This window comes from Brachycentrus maculatus, unplaced genomic scaffold (assembly GCF_059751285.1).
Source record: "Brachycentrus maculatus isolate JH-2025_06_01 unplaced genomic scaffold, ASM5975128v1 h1tg000760l, whole genome shotgun sequence".
Classification (NCBI taxonomy): domain Eukaryota; kingdom Metazoa; phylum Arthropoda; class Insecta; order Trichoptera; family Brachycentridae; genus Brachycentrus; species Brachycentrus maculatus.
The window spans coordinates 91548-109971 of NW_028281489.1; the positions used below are offsets into that span (position 1 = coordinate 91548).

At 33.2% G+C, this 18424-nt stretch overlaps 1 protein-coding gene across 2 annotated transcripts; it reads right to left on the minus strand.

The window, feature by feature from the left end:
• Window positions 1-217: 217 nt before the first annotated feature.
• LOC148300268 (homocysteine-responsive endoplasmic reticulum-resident ubiquitin-like domain member 2 protein) lies at window positions 218-17506 on the minus strand. Of its 2 annotated transcripts, none has more exons than XM_088275032.1 (5): window positions 16931-17506; window positions 10252-10766; window positions 8710-8761; window positions 6801-7018; window positions 218-5585 (listed from the first exon to the last, which is right to left on the minus strand). In XM_088275032.1, the coding sequence occupies exons 1-5, from the start codon at window positions 17063-17065 to the stop codon at window positions 5300-5302; spliced, it is 1206 nt and encodes a 401-aa protein (XP_088131158.1). In that variant the 5' UTR covers window positions 17066-17506; the 3' UTR covers window positions 218-5299. The 2 variants fall into 2 exon arrangements, with proteins under 2 accessions (XP_088131158.1, XP_088131159.1); XM_088275033.1 differs by lacking the exon at window positions 218-5585 and adding an exon at window positions 5809-5897.
• Between the last annotated feature and the right edge of the window lie 918 nt (window positions 17507-18424).

Sequence of the window (18424 nt, forward strand, 5' to 3'; positions counted from 1 at the left end):
AAGAACGCAATCTACGAGTTATCTCATAGTTGGCAGTCAAACTGGTGAAATTGATTATTTTAAATAATATGTATTTATGTCATTTTTTAAGTATACTTATAGTTATTTATTCTTGTAATTTTTTGTAAGTGAATTATTCATTTTCGAATAACACATGTAAATTTTGTATAAAATTTATAAAAGATGTAAAATAATAAAATTAAAATAAACATTATTTGTATAAATTGTTTTATTTTCTTATGTTTAACAGAGTATGGCAAAGTTCTCCCCTAAATGTAAGTATATTACAATAACACCCTCAATTTAACCACCTATCAACAAAATTTAAGATTATAATGATATAATAAATATATTTATATATTTTTTAAATATTTTTTTATATCTAATAAATAAAATAAAATAAACATGAGTGCTGATATAATCAGATCTTAAACAATTATATTTATCGAAAGTCCGGTTCCTCTGCTGAAGTGCCAAGGTAAGGGTTTTTTTCAAATTTTAAAGTGTAGTGTAAATGAACGAGATAAGCTAAGCTTTAAATGTAGCGGGTAATTGGCTGGCATTATGCAGAATAGAACCGGTACACAAAATAAAAAAAAAATAAGTAGGTGAATCGTATGATTTTAGAAACATGTATGATAGAGAAATACACTAGTCATATTTACATTTTTCAATCCATCAAGTCCAAGGGACCCACTTTGCAAAATGTTATTTATGAAATCAAAATTGTCACTAAATGTACAAAGGGTAGTGTTTTTTTTGAGGAATTTTACCCATAGGGCGTTTGTCCACTACATGGAATTTTACCGTCGGGCACGTCAGTTAGCGTTTTAAACAGATGATTGGCTTGTGCTATTGTCCATCTTTCTTCGGATTGGAGCTCTTGAAGTAAATTCAATCACACTAAACTGTCATAGTCGTTTTCATTTTTCAAAACTGGACTGCCGGACGGTAAAATTCCGTGTAGTGGACAAACTATTGTCTTAAGTTTTTTCACTCCCAAACCATGAAATTTCAGAGGCAAGCAATTGTTGAGGCTTCGAGTGGATAACATGACTTAATTGCTGTTTCTATAAATTTGTATGAATAAAGTTTAATGCTGTTTCTTATCAATTTCATTAAATATTAAAAACACTTAAAATTACAGAAAAAAAAAATCACAGGGAAAAAACTAAAAGGTAAAATTCATGATTGCATAATTTGAAATCTTGAATATGTATTTGCATAGTAGAAAATATCAATACATTTTACTATTTAAGCATTTTAAACTTGTTCTATATGAGTACGTAATATATTTTTAAAGAATCATTAGAACGTATCACATACTGAAACATTTTTAATATAGACATTTTATATAGGGACAATATCCTTTTTAACCATATTCCTGGATGTATTTTAAATTGGTTTAAACCATATTTTTCATACAAAAGGGTTGCTTATTCGTGATGAATTTGACTGCTATAGCAGTCATAAATGTGAGTGTTAATAAACAAAAGTGCCTTCTAAGTTAAATGAATTAAATAACAATTAAATTATGTATTATAAAAACAAATCAAAATCTTACCTACATCACACTTGTTTTGAACAAATGTGAATAAAAAAAAGTGATCTTGAAGTAAACGAATTTGAAATTTAATGTCTCTTTTAAATTTAAGAATATATATGTGTCTACTAAACCTTTTTTAATGTAAAGTTAGTTAACACTTCCAATTTTTTTAGGGCAAAATGTTGTATTCTCAATATTTGAAAATCACTAACCCAAAAGATCAGATTTTTGATTTGTCATATATACGCTAGAGTGTGAAATGTAGCACACTTTGTGATTTAACCATCTATATTTAATATATTGCAAAAAGAAGTAATAAAAAAAGAATGCGCTAAAATTCAACACCAAAATATAACAAGGCAAGAAAATAAACATAATAGTTAGGGCAAATAAATTATCTCTCAAAATATTTAAATTACTTTTTCTGTTTTTTTTTTTTTTTGGTTAAATAAAACCAAACATTGCTTATTAAAAAAAAAACTTACTCTACATATTACTATTTTCTGTTTTTTTTTTACATGATTCATTATTTAGTAAAGACTGGAACTATAATAGGTGCAGTTGAGTTCTGTCAGATAAAAAACATCGATGTTTAGTATTGCTACTGTTTTCATAAATAAATATAAATATACATATTTTGAATTTAAAGGCGTTATTGACTTTGTGGCATGGTAATATAACACTCATTATCATTTATCTTTCACATTCTGTAAAACCACTTGAAAAGTCTCCTTCACGATTACCGTTCATAATTTTATTTTCTAACTAACTAACTAACCATCACGCCGCTTCACCGCAGGGGTAGGCAGAGAGAATAGAGCGCCACACCACTCTGTCCTTGCAAACATTCTTCGCCTCTTCCACGTTCATGCATCTCCTCATACATACCCGCCGATTGTTACGACTCCTAACCTGACCACTTTCAAGTATTTGGCATACCTGATCGTGCCATGTTTTATTTTATTGTATCTTTTAAAAAAGAAAAACGTGTAAAGCCTCTATTAGAGCCTTGTCTGCATGTAGGATAGTAAGGATAGGGAAGGTAAATGTGAAAAATACATCACAAACACCTAGACCAATTGGAAATAAATGTTTCTTGAATTTATTTTGCAATTGGCGGGAATCAAACCCGCGATATCAATTTCACAGTCGAGCGTCTACCCAACTATGCCACGGCGCCTGTCATAATGATAATCATTCCTTTCGTCAGGTCTATAGTTGACTTGACGAGGATTATTCTGAAACCGGTAGTCGTGAAGTAGAGTTTTTAAATGGTGTAATACCATTTATATTACAGAGTGAAGGGCGAATGATAAGGAGGCTCTTATATATGTCATATTTAGATATAAGTATTAGATGGATGTTGAAATTCCTAACCAACAAACCATGTACAAAGTTGTGAAGAATTTTTGGAGCTTTGTAGTAAAGATTGTGAGGCGAATTTGTGCTAATAGAGATGAACCTGGGTTCATTACTGTGGCCCTAAAAATAAGGAGTTCATGCAGTGGCACAAACTATTCGGAGAAGTTCAAGGTAACACAATCTGTTGAAAAGGTCGTGGCTACAGTTTTCTGCGATTCCCAGAGAATTTTGCTGATCAACTACAAGAAGAAGGGTTTTAAAACACATTGTTTGCAGGAAACCCTAAAAAGCGTCTTTTACATACTGTTGGTAGAGAACGGGAAACGCTTATAAGCGTTCTATTGGCTTACTTTTGGTGGAGCTAGAGACGCCAAAAAACATTGTACTGATCGGAATTGGGTTTGCAATCACTTGTGATTAGTATACGACCCTAATTAGTATACTACTTAGGGTCGAGGTTGATGGAAAAACCGCCCGACAATGTGTTAATGTTGCCACATAATAGAATTGAAGGAGGCAATCAGGTTCCACTTCTGACATGAACCATTTTAAAAATGGTAAAATTATATTTTCTCATAATTTTTTATTCATACTATTTTTTATTAGGCCCTATAAAGTGTAAAAAACAGGGTTTTATGTATATTACATAAAGAATTTGAAATATTCATAACGGAGAATGCATAAAAATTGTGATAAAAATTAGACATGAAAAAAGTATAACGCCTTTAAAAAACACACACATTTTCTATTTGTTATTAAACATATCAAACAACCGTATCAAGAAAATTTATAGCATAAGAAAATGTAAGGATAGAATAAAATGATTTACACTTCATATTATCTAATAGATGTGTGTTATACATTGTGGTATTGTAAAAAATATCCAAAATAAAGCATAAGAGCGTATGTCTAGAGCTTACTATATTTAAATAAAACTCAAATATTATTTACAGGAACAAAAATTTTAGAATGACTAAATAATTTTTTTCACCAATATTTTCTTTTGTGTAAAATAAAATCTATCTTAATTTTAACCCTAGTATTGCATCAAAGAGCAAACAAAATATTATATATATTTTTTTTACTGGTGGTTCAGAATAAAGGGGTTTCTCAATGAGCCTTCTGTGACAATAAACACTGTGATTATAAAATGACCCCATTGTTCCTACAAATTTACCCACTTTGTTTGAAAGTGTTCCTACATTATATAAAATCACAAGTCATTTTGTTTTTGGATATTAAAAAAAAAAAAAAAACTTTAAATCCACCTTTTTTAATGTCACACATTCGTCTTCCAAGATAAAACATTTTTTAAGATGTCATTTGATAATTTTGCCATTCTAGTAATAGGTATACAAGTAAAAATTGTCTTTAGAGATGTACGGATTTCAATTTTAAAATCTCACTAACTTTAAAATAAAAATGGATATTTTTATTTTAAAGTTATTTTAGAATTGCAATATTTACCAAGCAAAATATCGAACCCTTCCCGATAAATTATCTCTAATGCTAATTTGAGGAGAATCATTTTGAAACATTGTAAGAATCACAAGTGCTTGTGAATTTAGTAAATTTTCATGATTAGTAGTGCAAATGTAATTAAAATGATAAAGAATTAAAGCGAAATATATCTGCCATAGTTTGATATACAAGGATAATTGCGAGGTCAGTCCAATAAGCATTCCAATGACAATATACATTCCAAGATGTCGTCTTCACATACAAGCCAAAATCGTAGACGGTTTGACTATATTGGAGGACAGTGTTGCCGGTATAAAAAATTGCATTTATGGCTGTCAACACATTTTATATGTAGTCAAGGACAAACATAAAAGTTGTTTTGTTTATGCATATTATAATCTATGGTAATAATTTAACTGCAATATCAAAGTAGATACGCTATTTTGATTTTAAAAAAAATCACAAAGCACTAAAAAAAACACAGAATGTATGTGGATCACAGATGTGGATATGACTTTGCTGGTATTTCTTTATCTTTCTGGGACATTTCTGTCTCTTTTTACCACACCTTCGACCATTGGATCTGAAACCTAGAAAGCATTTTTTTTGCAATCCTTACAATGTCCTGTTGGGAATGGATTGATATACTACACACAGTATTTTTACATACAAAGTCGAAATATAAGATATTTGATTATAGTCTAAAACTAGAGATACTGTATTTTGTTTTATTAAAATGAAATCATGTATGAGGCACTGAAAAATTATGCATTTTTCATTTTTTTTCCCTCACCCCTTTGTATGGTCTTACATTCATTCAGTCATATCAAACAAATCACATTCATAAGCAAAATTTTGAAGAATCACACAATATCACCGAGCGATATTTTCTTTCTTTGGATTGGTCTCTGAATCATCAGATCTGCTTCATTAGATGGCGTTGGGCGCATCCGGGAGAAGAGAAGTCAGGAAGGACGTGATGACCGTTAGCGTTATGGATACAAAGGAAGGTTGCGCTTCCTGAACCACGACTTGATCGGCAGGCTGGTTGTTGGAGGTGGTGGGGGTTTCCTCGGCAGTTTGGGCGTTTTCCGCATTCTCGGCAGCTTCGTTTGCCTGTTCGCCGTTGTTGTTGTCAGCCCGCGGGGCATTGTTGTTGTTCACATTCTCCGCATTGTTGTTTTGGACCAGCGCATGGAAGTAACGAATTTGGTATCTGAAAACAAAACAACTCATACATTAAATGGCTGCCAATTGACAAAAGACAATTACATATCAAAAAAATTACAGTACAGTCAGTTTTGGGAGTGAATTATATGATAATTCAAAAAAGTTTAATATTACTACTACAACTACTACTACTACTACCATCACGCCGTTTTCCGCAGGGGTAGGCAGAGAGGATGGAACGCCACACTCTTCTGTCCTGACATACACACCTCGCCTCCTTCACATCCATACATCTAGTCATATGTGCCCTCCGATTATGCAGACTTTTGAGACCGCCAGATTTTAGGTTCTGATTGATCTGAATGAAAAGACAATTAAATAGTACAGTCAGTTTTGGGAGTGAATTATATAATTCAAAAAAATTTCAACAATTAATTGTTAATCCAGAGCAAAAATTGGAGTTAGCTAACGTACCCACCAAATATCATTAAATTTTGTCTGTCTTATAATAATATGGAATAGAAAAGGAAAGGTGATCAGCCTTCCGCTTCAGGTACCAGGTCATATTAAATAAATATTAGATTGAAAAATCACTAATATTTATTTTGATCCTCTTGGTAATCCAACCCGGAACCTCCAGCATTGTAACCTAGCGCGCTAACCACTACACTATGAAGGCGGACTAAAAATACAATAAAAAAATGCAAATGGTCTAAAAAATATAAAATTTAGGGAGTCATAAAGGTAAACCGTAGTGTAATGGTCAGCACGCTCGGCTACCGTTCTGGAGGTCCCGGGTTCGATTCCCAAGGGGGGTAAATAAATATAAGTGATTTTTTTCACTATCATATTTATTCAATATTACCCTGGACTGGTACCTGAAGCGGAGGGCTGATCACCTTTCCTTCATGTGTAAACGATCAAGATAACACTGCGTTTATATGACGCAGTGCCCTATGCACCATTGGGGTGCGGATAAGGGTTTTATTATTTATTATTATTAAAGGTAAAAGGTGACTGAAGGACCTACAGGTATATATTTTTTCCCAACGAGACACCCAAGTCCGGATGAATTTACGGAAAAGTGCAAAATTCGTACTGTTGGCCATCAGATCCACATTCCACACTGGTCGCATGACCCCTGTCAAACCATTCAGCATCTCATCTCTGGCATCATCCAATAGCACACAGTACCACAGGATGTGTTCGGCCGATTGATGATCATCGCCGCAAGCACAGAGGAAAGTCCAAGTTTACTTACAGGTATATAAGAAAGGCGGCCACCAAGACCACCATGAACCTCAGCGGGCTGGAGTAGAAGTAGATGATGGCAAACATGATGCAGGTTCGGCTCGCCATGTAGAACCAGTCTAGCCAGTCCCAGGGCTCCGCCTCGGGTTCCGCTCGCACCCCGACCGCGCCCCCCGCCGCCTCCGCGCCCCCCTCCGCCGCCGCGGGCTCCGGGGCCGCCGGGGCAGCCTGGCAAGGGACAAAATGGAAAATCGTGATGACAGGCAAAACATAACAAGACAAATGCCGTGACGTAACTACGATTATATCGACGTGCCCTACGTAAAGTGCTCTAACTACATTTTTTTCAATTTTGAGATATTTGGTGTACGTTATCAACACATATAAACAAACAAAAAAAATATATAAAATAAATTACGCCTAGTTTTCAGGCGTATAAGACACTATCTACATTGAATTTTCGAAATGAACTGAACTCCTAAAACGCTGACTACTTAATTTTGACAAAGCATAAAGTTTTATAAACGATTTAATACCTTATTTTATCGTGTTTTTGAATGAAAAATACTAGTTTAGAATTTCAGAAATAACCGTTAATTAATAAAAAAGAATACGTTGAAAAAATCTTCAAAGCTTTCTCCTGTAAAGTAACAGATTTTGAGATACAGTACTTTACGCAGGGGCCGTCGATATATACCTAGTACATAAGTAAACTCACATCCTACGTCAAATCATAGAACTAAAATCATACACCTAATTAACGTCACTGCTGACTTAGAATCAATGAAATGTATAAACCCATGCCTCTAGCGAGATAGCGAGTGTTTTTTGCCTAGAATTTACACTCATGAATTACATGAAATTATAGTAACATTAAACATAAATAGTAAATCCACTCACGAGTTGGCATAGGCTATAAAATTTAAAAAGTTCAAGCCTGAGTAGGGTCATGATGCATAAGCCGTAGCTAGATTTCAGAGTCACATGGACATAAGGTAATTTTTAAAAAAAGTACTCAATATATTATGACTTAACCTGATATTGCTGTGTTTATATACATCTGAGAGCACTTAAGGCAGCAAATTTTTCTGTAGACTGAGTACAAGGATGATACCCAACTGGGTAGACACTCGACTGGAAAACTGGCGTCGCAGGTTTGATTACCGCCAAGTGCAAAATTCAAGAAAGATTTATTTTCAATAAGTCTGCGTGTTTGTGTATATGTATTTTTCACATTTACCTTCCCTATCAGACCCCACAGTTATGGCTGTCAGGTTTCTTCTTTCAAATCCTCATTAACTTTTCCCGTACTGACCATCCAAAAATTTATATTTTGTAATATTTGTTGATTTAAAATCATAAAAATAAGAAAGCATTTTTTTTTTTAAATATTATTTTTGAGATAACAAAAAATATGGAGTAAGTAGCTCTTATAATACTACAGTTATGGAATTAAAATTCATATATGGGGGATCTCTATCTCCCTGTTCGAACCGGCTGGGTTAGCGGAATAAAATTGACATAATTTGATATAATAATAATATAATAAAACCCTTATCCGCACCCAAATGGTGCATAGGGCACTGCGTCATATAAACGCAGTGTTATCTTGATTGTTTACACATGAAGGAAAGGTGATCAGCCCTCCGCTTCAGATACCAGTCCATGGTAATATTGAATAAATATTACAGTGAAAAAAAGCCGCCTCCGTAGTGTAATGGTCAGCACGCTCGGCTACCGTTCTGGAGGTCCCGGGTTCGATTCCCAAGGGGGGTAAAAATAAATAAAAGTGATTTTTTTATTTTTTTTTTATTTATTATTTTTTTTTTTTTCACTGTAATATTTATTCAATTTGATATAGAGATATAAAATGATGACCCTAACTTATTATTTCATATAAGTAGAGTCAAAATAAATACCTGTTGGTTGTTTTCAGTAGGAGGTATGTTCATAGCTGTAGCAGTTTGCATCCTGAAATATAAAACATAAATACAAACCAGTTGTCAAACGATTTCAAAGCCCAATGAATCAGGAGAAATATACTATGCAAAGCTTCTATTTTAAAGATAGTTAAAGAAGTACATATACATTAGAACCTCAATTATTCAAGCTAATGCAACGGTTATATTTAATTTTCACGCTTTTGAGGAATAGGTTATTAGGTGTTAAATAAATATTACAGTTAAAAATATCTTATATTGATTTTAATTCCCCTAGGAATTGAATCTGGAACCTCTGATACGATAGCCAAACGCGCTGAATTAGGCATATATTGCATACCTAAAATATATTATTTGAAAACTTTAATTCAAGTAAATAATATAAAAGAGGCCTTGTATTAATGATACCAATAATAAAAACACATTCAGTGTTATTTTTAACACAAATTAGAGCAAATTTCTATTATCAGTGTTTGCGATGGTTAAGAATTTCAATTATTGACATAGCTGTTGTTAATCACAATATTAGATATTCCTTCTAAATCAATGTTGGCATATTTTTGTTCTTGGAAATTCACTAGAGAATAAAGCATCGACCTAATAAAATTGGGAAAATGTGTAGTACGGAGGATATAGTATAGGAAAGATAGCGAAGACGCTTCTGGAATGCCCATGTCAGTAGAATGCAAGAGAATAGACTGGCCCGAATCGCTCTTCAAGAAAATCCAGACAGAAGAAGACCAACTGGAAGACGTCCAAAGCGAGGGATGACGGCTGCCAGTCCACGTCGCAAGAGACGGATAACGGAACAGACAGATCCTCTATTGTCGTCTATCTTATATTCAATCTTCTTCTTCTTCTGCTTGGTGTAGGCCTTGTGGCCTGTTTTTAAGGGGGATTAGCTTCCTGCGATGTTGATCCATCTCTTTGGTGGTCTGCCCGGAAGTTGTCTACCTTGGGGTTAGCCAACAAGTGTAATGTTGGTGGGGAATCTGGATAGTTCCATTCTCCTCACATGCGCATATCATTGTCTCCTTCGTTGCCTTCCCCACCTAACGACATCTTCGATCTCGCATATTTCCTTTATCTTGGCGTTTCTTATTCTGTCTCGTAGACTCTTGCCAGATATGCTTCTTAGAGTCGTCATTTCTGACACTCTAAGCACATTATATTCTGTATATCTATATATTCCTCCATCTATCCGTGACCCATTTAGTAGATATGTACTACTTATTTTTCTTCTTCTTCTTTTTGTAGATCCTAGGGATCTGTTTGTGCCTCCGCATGTCGCTTTTGGGATGTCGACTCCCAACTGTATTTCCATCTTTTCGGAGGTCTGCGTCCTTCAGGGTTGCCTTGGAGGGCGATACGTGGAAGTCTGTCTTCTGACATTCTGTTTATATGTTCCTTCCAGTATCGCCTTCTTTGTCGTCCCCACCTCACGATATCCTCCGTCTTACACACGCTCCGGATGTCGGTATTTTTTACTCGGATGTGTATTACGAGGAATAAAATACTTACGCTTGACTGTAAAACTGCATGTACTGGGCCTGGATATGCTGCATCCAGGCCATTTGGGCGGCAGCAAGAGCCACCGGGTCGTTCATCTGCATCGGAACGGCGGCAAAATTGTTCTGGCCGACTTGGTAGCCGGTGTTCCTCCACACATTGTCCCTCCCGTCGCTGTCTGACTGCACTCTCTGCACAAACTGCATGTCCTGAGGGTAGTACAACCGGGGCTCATCTTCCTGCCGCGAGTTGTGATCATCACCCTGAGATTGGTTCACGCTCCTGTGCCTGAGTCCACTGGGCAGTTCCACATTCGCCGTTCTTTCGTCGGATTCCGCGGGAGCGGGGACGGCCGCGCTGGCTTCGTTTGTGCTTTTCGTGGTCATCTCTGCTTTCCCTTGCGGCACTGCGCACACTAAATGGACCGTGTGTATATCCTGACCTTCGTATCGCCTTAGAACATCTTTCAAAACTACAGAATCTGTTAGTAGCTGTCCGGAGTAGATCAGTTTTTGTTCCTCTAGTCTCTGAAACAAAATAAAAGTTGCAAATAAGATAACTGGTCGAATTATAAGCCACATAAAAATCGAAGAACATATTTTCAAGCGGGGCTCGAGTATGTGGATTTAATCCAAAATTTGGACCTTATATGCAAATAAAAACAGTCATTGCTTAGTAAAAGCTTTCCCTCTTTCAACATAGATGGCGGTAGTGAACTTACATGAACTGTGTCACGGGTTTGAACAATATATCTAGGGGTTCCGAAAATTTTGTAGTGTGGTTGTCAATCATGGGTAGAATTGGTGAATGTTACATGCTTGTAAAGTGATCATTGAACCAAGCCTGTGATGGTCGTAAGCCCTGTAAATGCTTAGACTTCCATATTCTTCGTAGGAATGATACTCAAACTGTATCATTTTGCTAATCAAATAAACTATTTTGTATACATAAATGGAATCTATTATAATAAAGTGAATTTGACTTGCTAAAAGGTGAATTGGATTTGGAAATTTATGTATACACATATATCAGTGTATTTCATGGATTCAGATTTTTGCAGTCGTTGTATCAGTCAACAAATTATAGCCATATCTTTTGTGTTCATAGACAATAAAACCTTCTTAAACTGTAATAGCGTATTGCAAAGAAATCTCAAACCTTAAGTGTAGTTTGCTATGGAATACAAAAAATATTCAGATTTTAATATTCACTATGAAAATTACCATTTATAATATTTCAAAATATTTTTTAACACTTGCAACCCAGGCCCGGAATTATCCATGGTAAACAAATATGCTGCGGAATATATTCCGGAATATTCCGTGTCCATATGGAGAGTAATTTATTTACCGGTATGTGTCCCATTATATCGCTCACTCCTTTCAAAACGTCATAAATCAAAATTCGTCAATTTTCAGTTGTGTATGTTTTCGGAATGCCCAAAAACTGTACTATATCCCAGCAAAAGAGGCACATTTTTAACTTAATATTTACACGCTACAGGGCAGAAAGTGATGTTTTTGCATTTTGAAGAAAATATATTGTTTAATTATTTTTTTTAAATATAATAAATATTTTTCAAATGGAGAAAAAACCTTCAGGTTTTACCTTAAATGAACTGTTGCAAAGTAAAAAGTTCTGCAAGTGGCTTCATATTTATTTTTAATAAATTGTATTATATTTTTAAACGTTAAAAACGTTCTCCTGAAAAATCAAGTTTTTTGATTTATGACGTTCTTGAAAGGAGTGAGCGATATGTCCGCCTCTGTAGTATAATGATCAGCACACTCGGCTACCGTACTGGAGGTCCTGGGTTCGATTCCCAGGGGGGGTTAAATAAATATAAGTATTCTCAATATTAATAATATTTAAAGCATTTACTTTGTGGTTAGTCATTTTTACTTTTTTATTTTTTTACAAAAATGTTAATAAAATCAGTATATGACCACTCACCACTCATGGTGAGTGGTCATATACTAATATTATTAACATTTTTGTAAAAAAATAAATAAGTAAATATAAGTGATGTTTTCACTCTAATATTTACTCAATATTACCCTGGACTGGTACCTGAAGCGGAGGGCTGATCACCTTTTCTTCATGTGTTAACGATCAAAGTAACACTGTGTTTATATGATACAGTGCCCTTTGCACCATCAGGTGCAGGTGAGGGTTTGAATATAAGAGTGTAAGATAGTGCTTTTCTTTATGCACCTTGTCAGCAAAGAGCAAACCATTTGATATTCAACCGATTTCACCGATAACTTTATTATCGACTAAAATATGTAAATTAGTAGGTCATTAATTTGAGTATCGGAGCTGACACTGTTAATATGTAAAACAAATTGAAAGAGTTCAACATTATGTAACTAATTTCTTCTTTACACTTAGAAAGCAACTTACAGCCTCTGGTTAGGATTACTCAATATGCCTCCGGGGTAGAATTACACAAACCTGACGTTAACTAAATTGCACAAAATTATAATGATTACTTGATGACTAAAAACAATCGAAAATTTGCTACAAGATACTAAAAACATATTGACAAATGAGAAAAATACACGTATCCGATACTTACAATAATACCACAATGTTAAAAATAATTGTTTCTACTACACATAAACCACTCGCTGTTAGACTGCCACATACAAAATGATAAAATTTGTGTGGAATATAAATATATACATACCTGTTATTTAAATCAAAGTCTATAAATACATATTATAAGTAACATTTACACACATACACACTTGATCACATGTTATCAGAGCGCTTTTGTTGTGTAGATAACACAATAAAAAATATCATAAATTGCAATATTATCTATGTACATTGTAGTCCCAAAACATTAAAATTTATATAGCAAATAGTATAAGCCAACATACGAAATTCATATCTTTTGAATATGTACTGATCTATTTTTTATTTAAAAAAATTAACTAACCATCACGCCGCTTCCCGCAGGGGTAGGCAGAGAGAATCGAACGCCACACCACTCTGTCTTTGCAAACATTCTTTGCCTCTTCTACATTCATGCATCTCCTCATACATACCCGACGATTATTACGACTCCTGACCCGGCCGCTTTCAAGTATTTGACATACCTGATTGTGCCAAGTTTTCCTCAGTCGTCCTCTGCTTCTTTTTCCAACTACATTCACCCCATAAATTTGTTTAACCGTTCTTTCTTCACTCATACGCTCCACATGTCCAAACCATCTCAACACACCTTTCTTAATTTTATCGATAATGCTTATCTCAGCCTTACATTCTTTCCTTATTTCATCATTTGAACATCTATCAAACATCGTTTTGCCACACATTCGTCTGAGGGATCGCATTTCGACTGCATTCAGTCTGCTTTCATCCTTCTTTTGCCAACTCCATGCTTCGCTTCCATACATAAGGGTTGGAACCAGAACTCCATTGTGTACTGCCAGTTTAGCTTCCGCTGATAGATTTTTATTTGCTAAAACTGATTATTTAATGCTTGCAAAAAATGTTTTTCAATAAAACTGTTATTATTTTCAATAATTACATATTAATTTTTTTTTTAATTGTGTAAATTTGTAAAAAAAAAACAACTCATTCCTGAAAATTTGGTGTTTTTTTTCTCTCGAATTTTGAACGATTTTTGATTCTCAATGCCCTAGAGTTACATAAGTAACATGTTCTATGTATAGACCTTTCTTCTTCTTCAAACTCTCATCCGAACCCGACGGTGCATAGGGCACTGCATCATATAAACACAGCGTTATCTTAACCGTTCATACATGAAGGAATGATGATCAGCCCTCCGCTTTAGGTACCAGTCCAGGGTAATATTGAATTAATATTCAAGTGAAAAATCGCTTATATTTATTTGACTCCCCTCTAGGAATCGAACCCAGGACGTCCAGTATGGTAGCCGAGCGTGCTGACCATTACACTACAGAGGCGGACAAAAAAAATAGGTACCATGTTTTATATTACAGTCTATATATAGTCCACAATGAGTTTTTAATCTACCGCAAATATGAAAATTTTCCTGTTACAAAATATATTTTATGGAAAATTACTGTATTTTTACGGCATTTCAAATAAACGAATGAAATATGTATAAATATCGCAACAAGTTTTCTGTCACTAAATTAATTCCCTGTATTTGTTTTTATTTTTTCTTTAAAAAGTCAGGGCTTTTTTTAAAACAAAAAAGGTTCCGGGACCCACTTCATATCAAGCTTTTTACTAAAAAACAATATATTGAATTATCATTTAAATATTCATTACAATACCATATTTTATAATTTTGATGAATTATATAAATAAAGATTGTAATTACGTAAGCACAAATATTGTTTTGTCTGATTGATTTTGAAAATTAAAAAAAAAATCTTTGAAAAATGGTGCCGAAATGCCGTTCCACCGCGTTACATGGAAAAAAAACCCTGTACAAAGTTACAGTATTTGTTTACTTAATTAGATTGGCCAGGGATTGTGTCTGGTTTGGACAACTCTGGTTTAAATGAAACCAATTTGTGACATCGCTCACTCCTTTCAAGAACGTCATAAATCAAAAAACTTGATTTTTCAGGAGAACGTTTTTAAAGTTTAAAAATATAACACAATGTATTAAAAATAATTATCAAGCCACTTATTGAACTTTTTACCGTGTAACAGATCTTTTTAGGAAAACCTGAAGGTTTTTTCTCCATTTGAAAAATATTTAGTACATTAAAAAAAATAATTAAACAACGCCTTTTCTTCAAAATGCAAAAACAACATTTTCTGCCCTATATTGGGTAAATATTATGTTAAAAATATGCCTCTTTTGCTGGGATATAGTACATTTTCTGGGCATTCCGAAAACATTTCCAACTGAAAATTGACGATTTTTGATTTATGACGTTCTTGAAAGGAGTGAGCGACATATCCTCTGTACAATAATTTGGCAATACAATACTAGATTTCAGAGTAAATCAAGTTTTAATAAAATAAAAATACATTATTTGATTGCTACATTCACTACTAAAACCAAACAAACTATTTGAAGTGATTAATTTAAACAAAATTTTAAATAATATTTTCGACTGTCCCTTGTTATTGTAAATGATAAATATTTACGCCCCAACCAGAAACACGACAGACTGTCATATATTTTATTGTAATAACTCCTATAACAATACTCCTATACACCGAATGCAAAACCTCGGAAATGATTTAGGAGACCATATCGATATCTGGAATACGTCACTTCCTAACTATAAAGCATTAATAATTATAATATTTCAGGCTAATGCATAATTCCTTGTTTTTTATATGTTCATCCTTATTTAGATAAGTACTTTTCGAACCAATAATATACTTAAAAAGAGAAAAAATATTATTTTTTCATAAAGTATACAACATATTATGTACAAATTAGCTACGGCAGTTAATAAAGGGAAAAAAATGTTATTCGTCACAATACATTGATGTTTGTAAAATACCTGAAAAAAAATCAATATATGGACTTTCAACTATTTTTTGTTGTTGCCAGTAATATAACGTAAACAAATAGATATTCTCAGTATACTGACGTAGGTTCTCTGATCATAATTCATTGAAAAATATTAGAAAAAATATTTACCATGTAGGCTCAGTTACAATCATATTATTAACACATTAACTACCAAAAGTCAACTAGTCGGCTGAAAATAATTCTCACAATTATGTAGATCATTATATTGATTTCAAATTTGAACTAAAAAGGATATTTACTAGGAACTACAAATTTAAAAAAAAAATTATACATTATTATTTGTTATTAATTTACAACTTGAAGACAATATTTTTGCACTCGAAATTATAAACAAAAAATGTCATATTGTGATTCATTCCAGATGCATTTTGTATTTAATAAAAATATTGTCTTCAACATGTAAATTTTTGACAAAAAATTGTGTGATTTTATATTTTAAATTTCTAGTTCCTAGTAAATATCCTTTTTAAATTTATAGTTCAAATTTGAAATGGATATAGTGATATATCGCTCACTCCTTTCAAGAACGTCATAAATAAAAAAACTTGATTTTTCAAGAGAACGTTTTTAAAGTTCATACATAAAATACAATGTATTCAAAATAAATATCAAGCCACTTATTTAACTTTTTACTGTGCAACAGATCTTTTGAGGTAAAACCTGAATATTTTTTCTCCATTCAAAAAATATTTAGCATATTTAAAAAAATAATTAAACAATACCTTTTCTTCAAAATGCATAAATAACACTTTCTGCCCTGTAGCTGGTAAATATTAAGTTAAAAATATGCCGCTTTTGCTGGGATATAGTACATTTTCTGGGCATTACGAAAACACGCACAACTCAAAATTGACGATTTTTGATTTATGACGTTCTTGAAAGGAGTGAGCGATATGTACATAATTGTGAGAATTATTTCCAGTACGTAGGGTAGAAAAACCGACTAATCGGTGTTTGGTTGTTTACGGTTAGCAGCTAAAAGCCGACTTTTGGTAGTTAATATAATAAAAAAATAATAATCAAACGATTGGTACAGAAATTATGAATGTATTAGTTAATTGCTTGTATTTTTTGCTATTAGTACAAATTTGCTTAGTTTTTAAGATGAGTCTTTCATAAATTCGTTAGTAAATAAAGAGTTATGTTTAAGCAGCTAAATATCATGAGAAAGATGAGGAAATCTTTACTTACAGGCTTGAGAGGATAAACTTCGGATAAATGTCCCTTCAATTCTTGAATTGTCCAAGTCAGTTGACATTTTATTTTTTGATCTTCAATTTGTTGATTTGGGGCTTTGACAATGAGCGTCACGGGTAAACCATCCATTGCGAGATCGGTCAAAGTTTATATTATCACTAATTGATCAATCCTATTTTTGTGGCGATGAAATTTAATTACTCATACACGGCTAGTTTGACACTTCTCGTATCACGAAGCTTTATCGTGTCTTGACGTAAATGGAAGATATAGCACACACAAACACAAGATTTTTAGATACAATACGCACGGATTATTATTGTTTTGAAATAGATTAATGGATATCTCAGTGGCAAAGCGCGAATTTCCAGATGACGATTGATCACGTAATTTTTAATACTTATTTATTTATCTAAAAAACCATCTGTCGAAGTTTGATTGGTGTTTTATGAAATTGGCTGCGTTATTGAACTTCAAGCATATATAGCTGTTTCGTTCAGCTGTACGTAAATATTGTATGGTTAGAAAGAGTTAGAAATCTAATTATGTTTTCATCGCGAATAGGTACGGCAAAACCCAACCAATTTGACGTTCTATAATTATGGTCGATATGTGTTTTTGTATTCAGTCATATAAACATTCAAATTTATGAGTACCTACGTTGATTAAGAATATTGTCTATGGATAAATGGATCAATGCTTTCTATACTTTCCGTTCCGTATTTTATGGTCATGGACATATTTTTATTTGCAATCGCTCTGTTCAAAGCACCATTTTTTGTATTCCCTGCATTTTCTCTACTTTCAATATTATTTTCCACTTTTTCATCCCTTGTGTACATGCTTATTAGATCTGAAAATTGTTGCATTTGTTTTAGGAATTAATTTTGTGCGATAATCTTGCATTATGTTACATTTTTCTCTCTTTCAAATATCATGATCTTTAGCTTACTTTCATTCATTGCCAACTCATTTTCCATACATACATCATACATTTTTGACATTATTAGCTGCAAATCCTCCACGCTGCTCGCTCGCAGTACGGCGTCATCCGCATACAGTAAGCAACTATTAGACATATTCGTCATTCTCGCTCCGATTCCCATACTTTTAATATTTTTCATACAATTATCCATATACAGATTAAACAACCTTAGTGACATAACACATCCCTGTTTTACGCCTTTTGACATCACAAACCACAATGTTATGTTCCCATTAACTTGTACACTAGATGTGCTGCCCTCGATTAAAAAGTTATTTGAACACAAAAAGGTACTGAAAAAATAATGTAGATATGGTAAATCCATAAAAAATTGATTAAAAATTCTGATAAAAATTGATTAGAAGTGAATATACTTACATAACAACATTCTAAATACATGTAAAATAATATTTTCTGACAAATATATTTTTGGTTTGATGTACAGAAAATATAAGAATACGTTTACCATAAGTGGTATCCATACCTATCATTTTTTTATCACG

Bases quoted from the DNA above. Each gene is read 5' to 3' on its own strand.
- LOC148300268 (XM_088275032.1), bottom strand. From the start codon at position 17,065: ATGGATGGTTTACCCGTGACGCTCATTGTCAAAGCCCCAAATCAACAA. The intron at 10,767-16,930 runs GTAAGTAAAGAT...ATTTTGTTTCAG, and splicing joins AAGTTTATCCTCTCAAGCCT to AGACTAGAGGAACAAAAACT. The intron at 8,762-10,251 runs GTAAGTATTTTA...TTTATATTTCAG, and splicing joins ATGCAGTTTTACAGTCAAGC to GATGCAAACTGCTACAGCTA.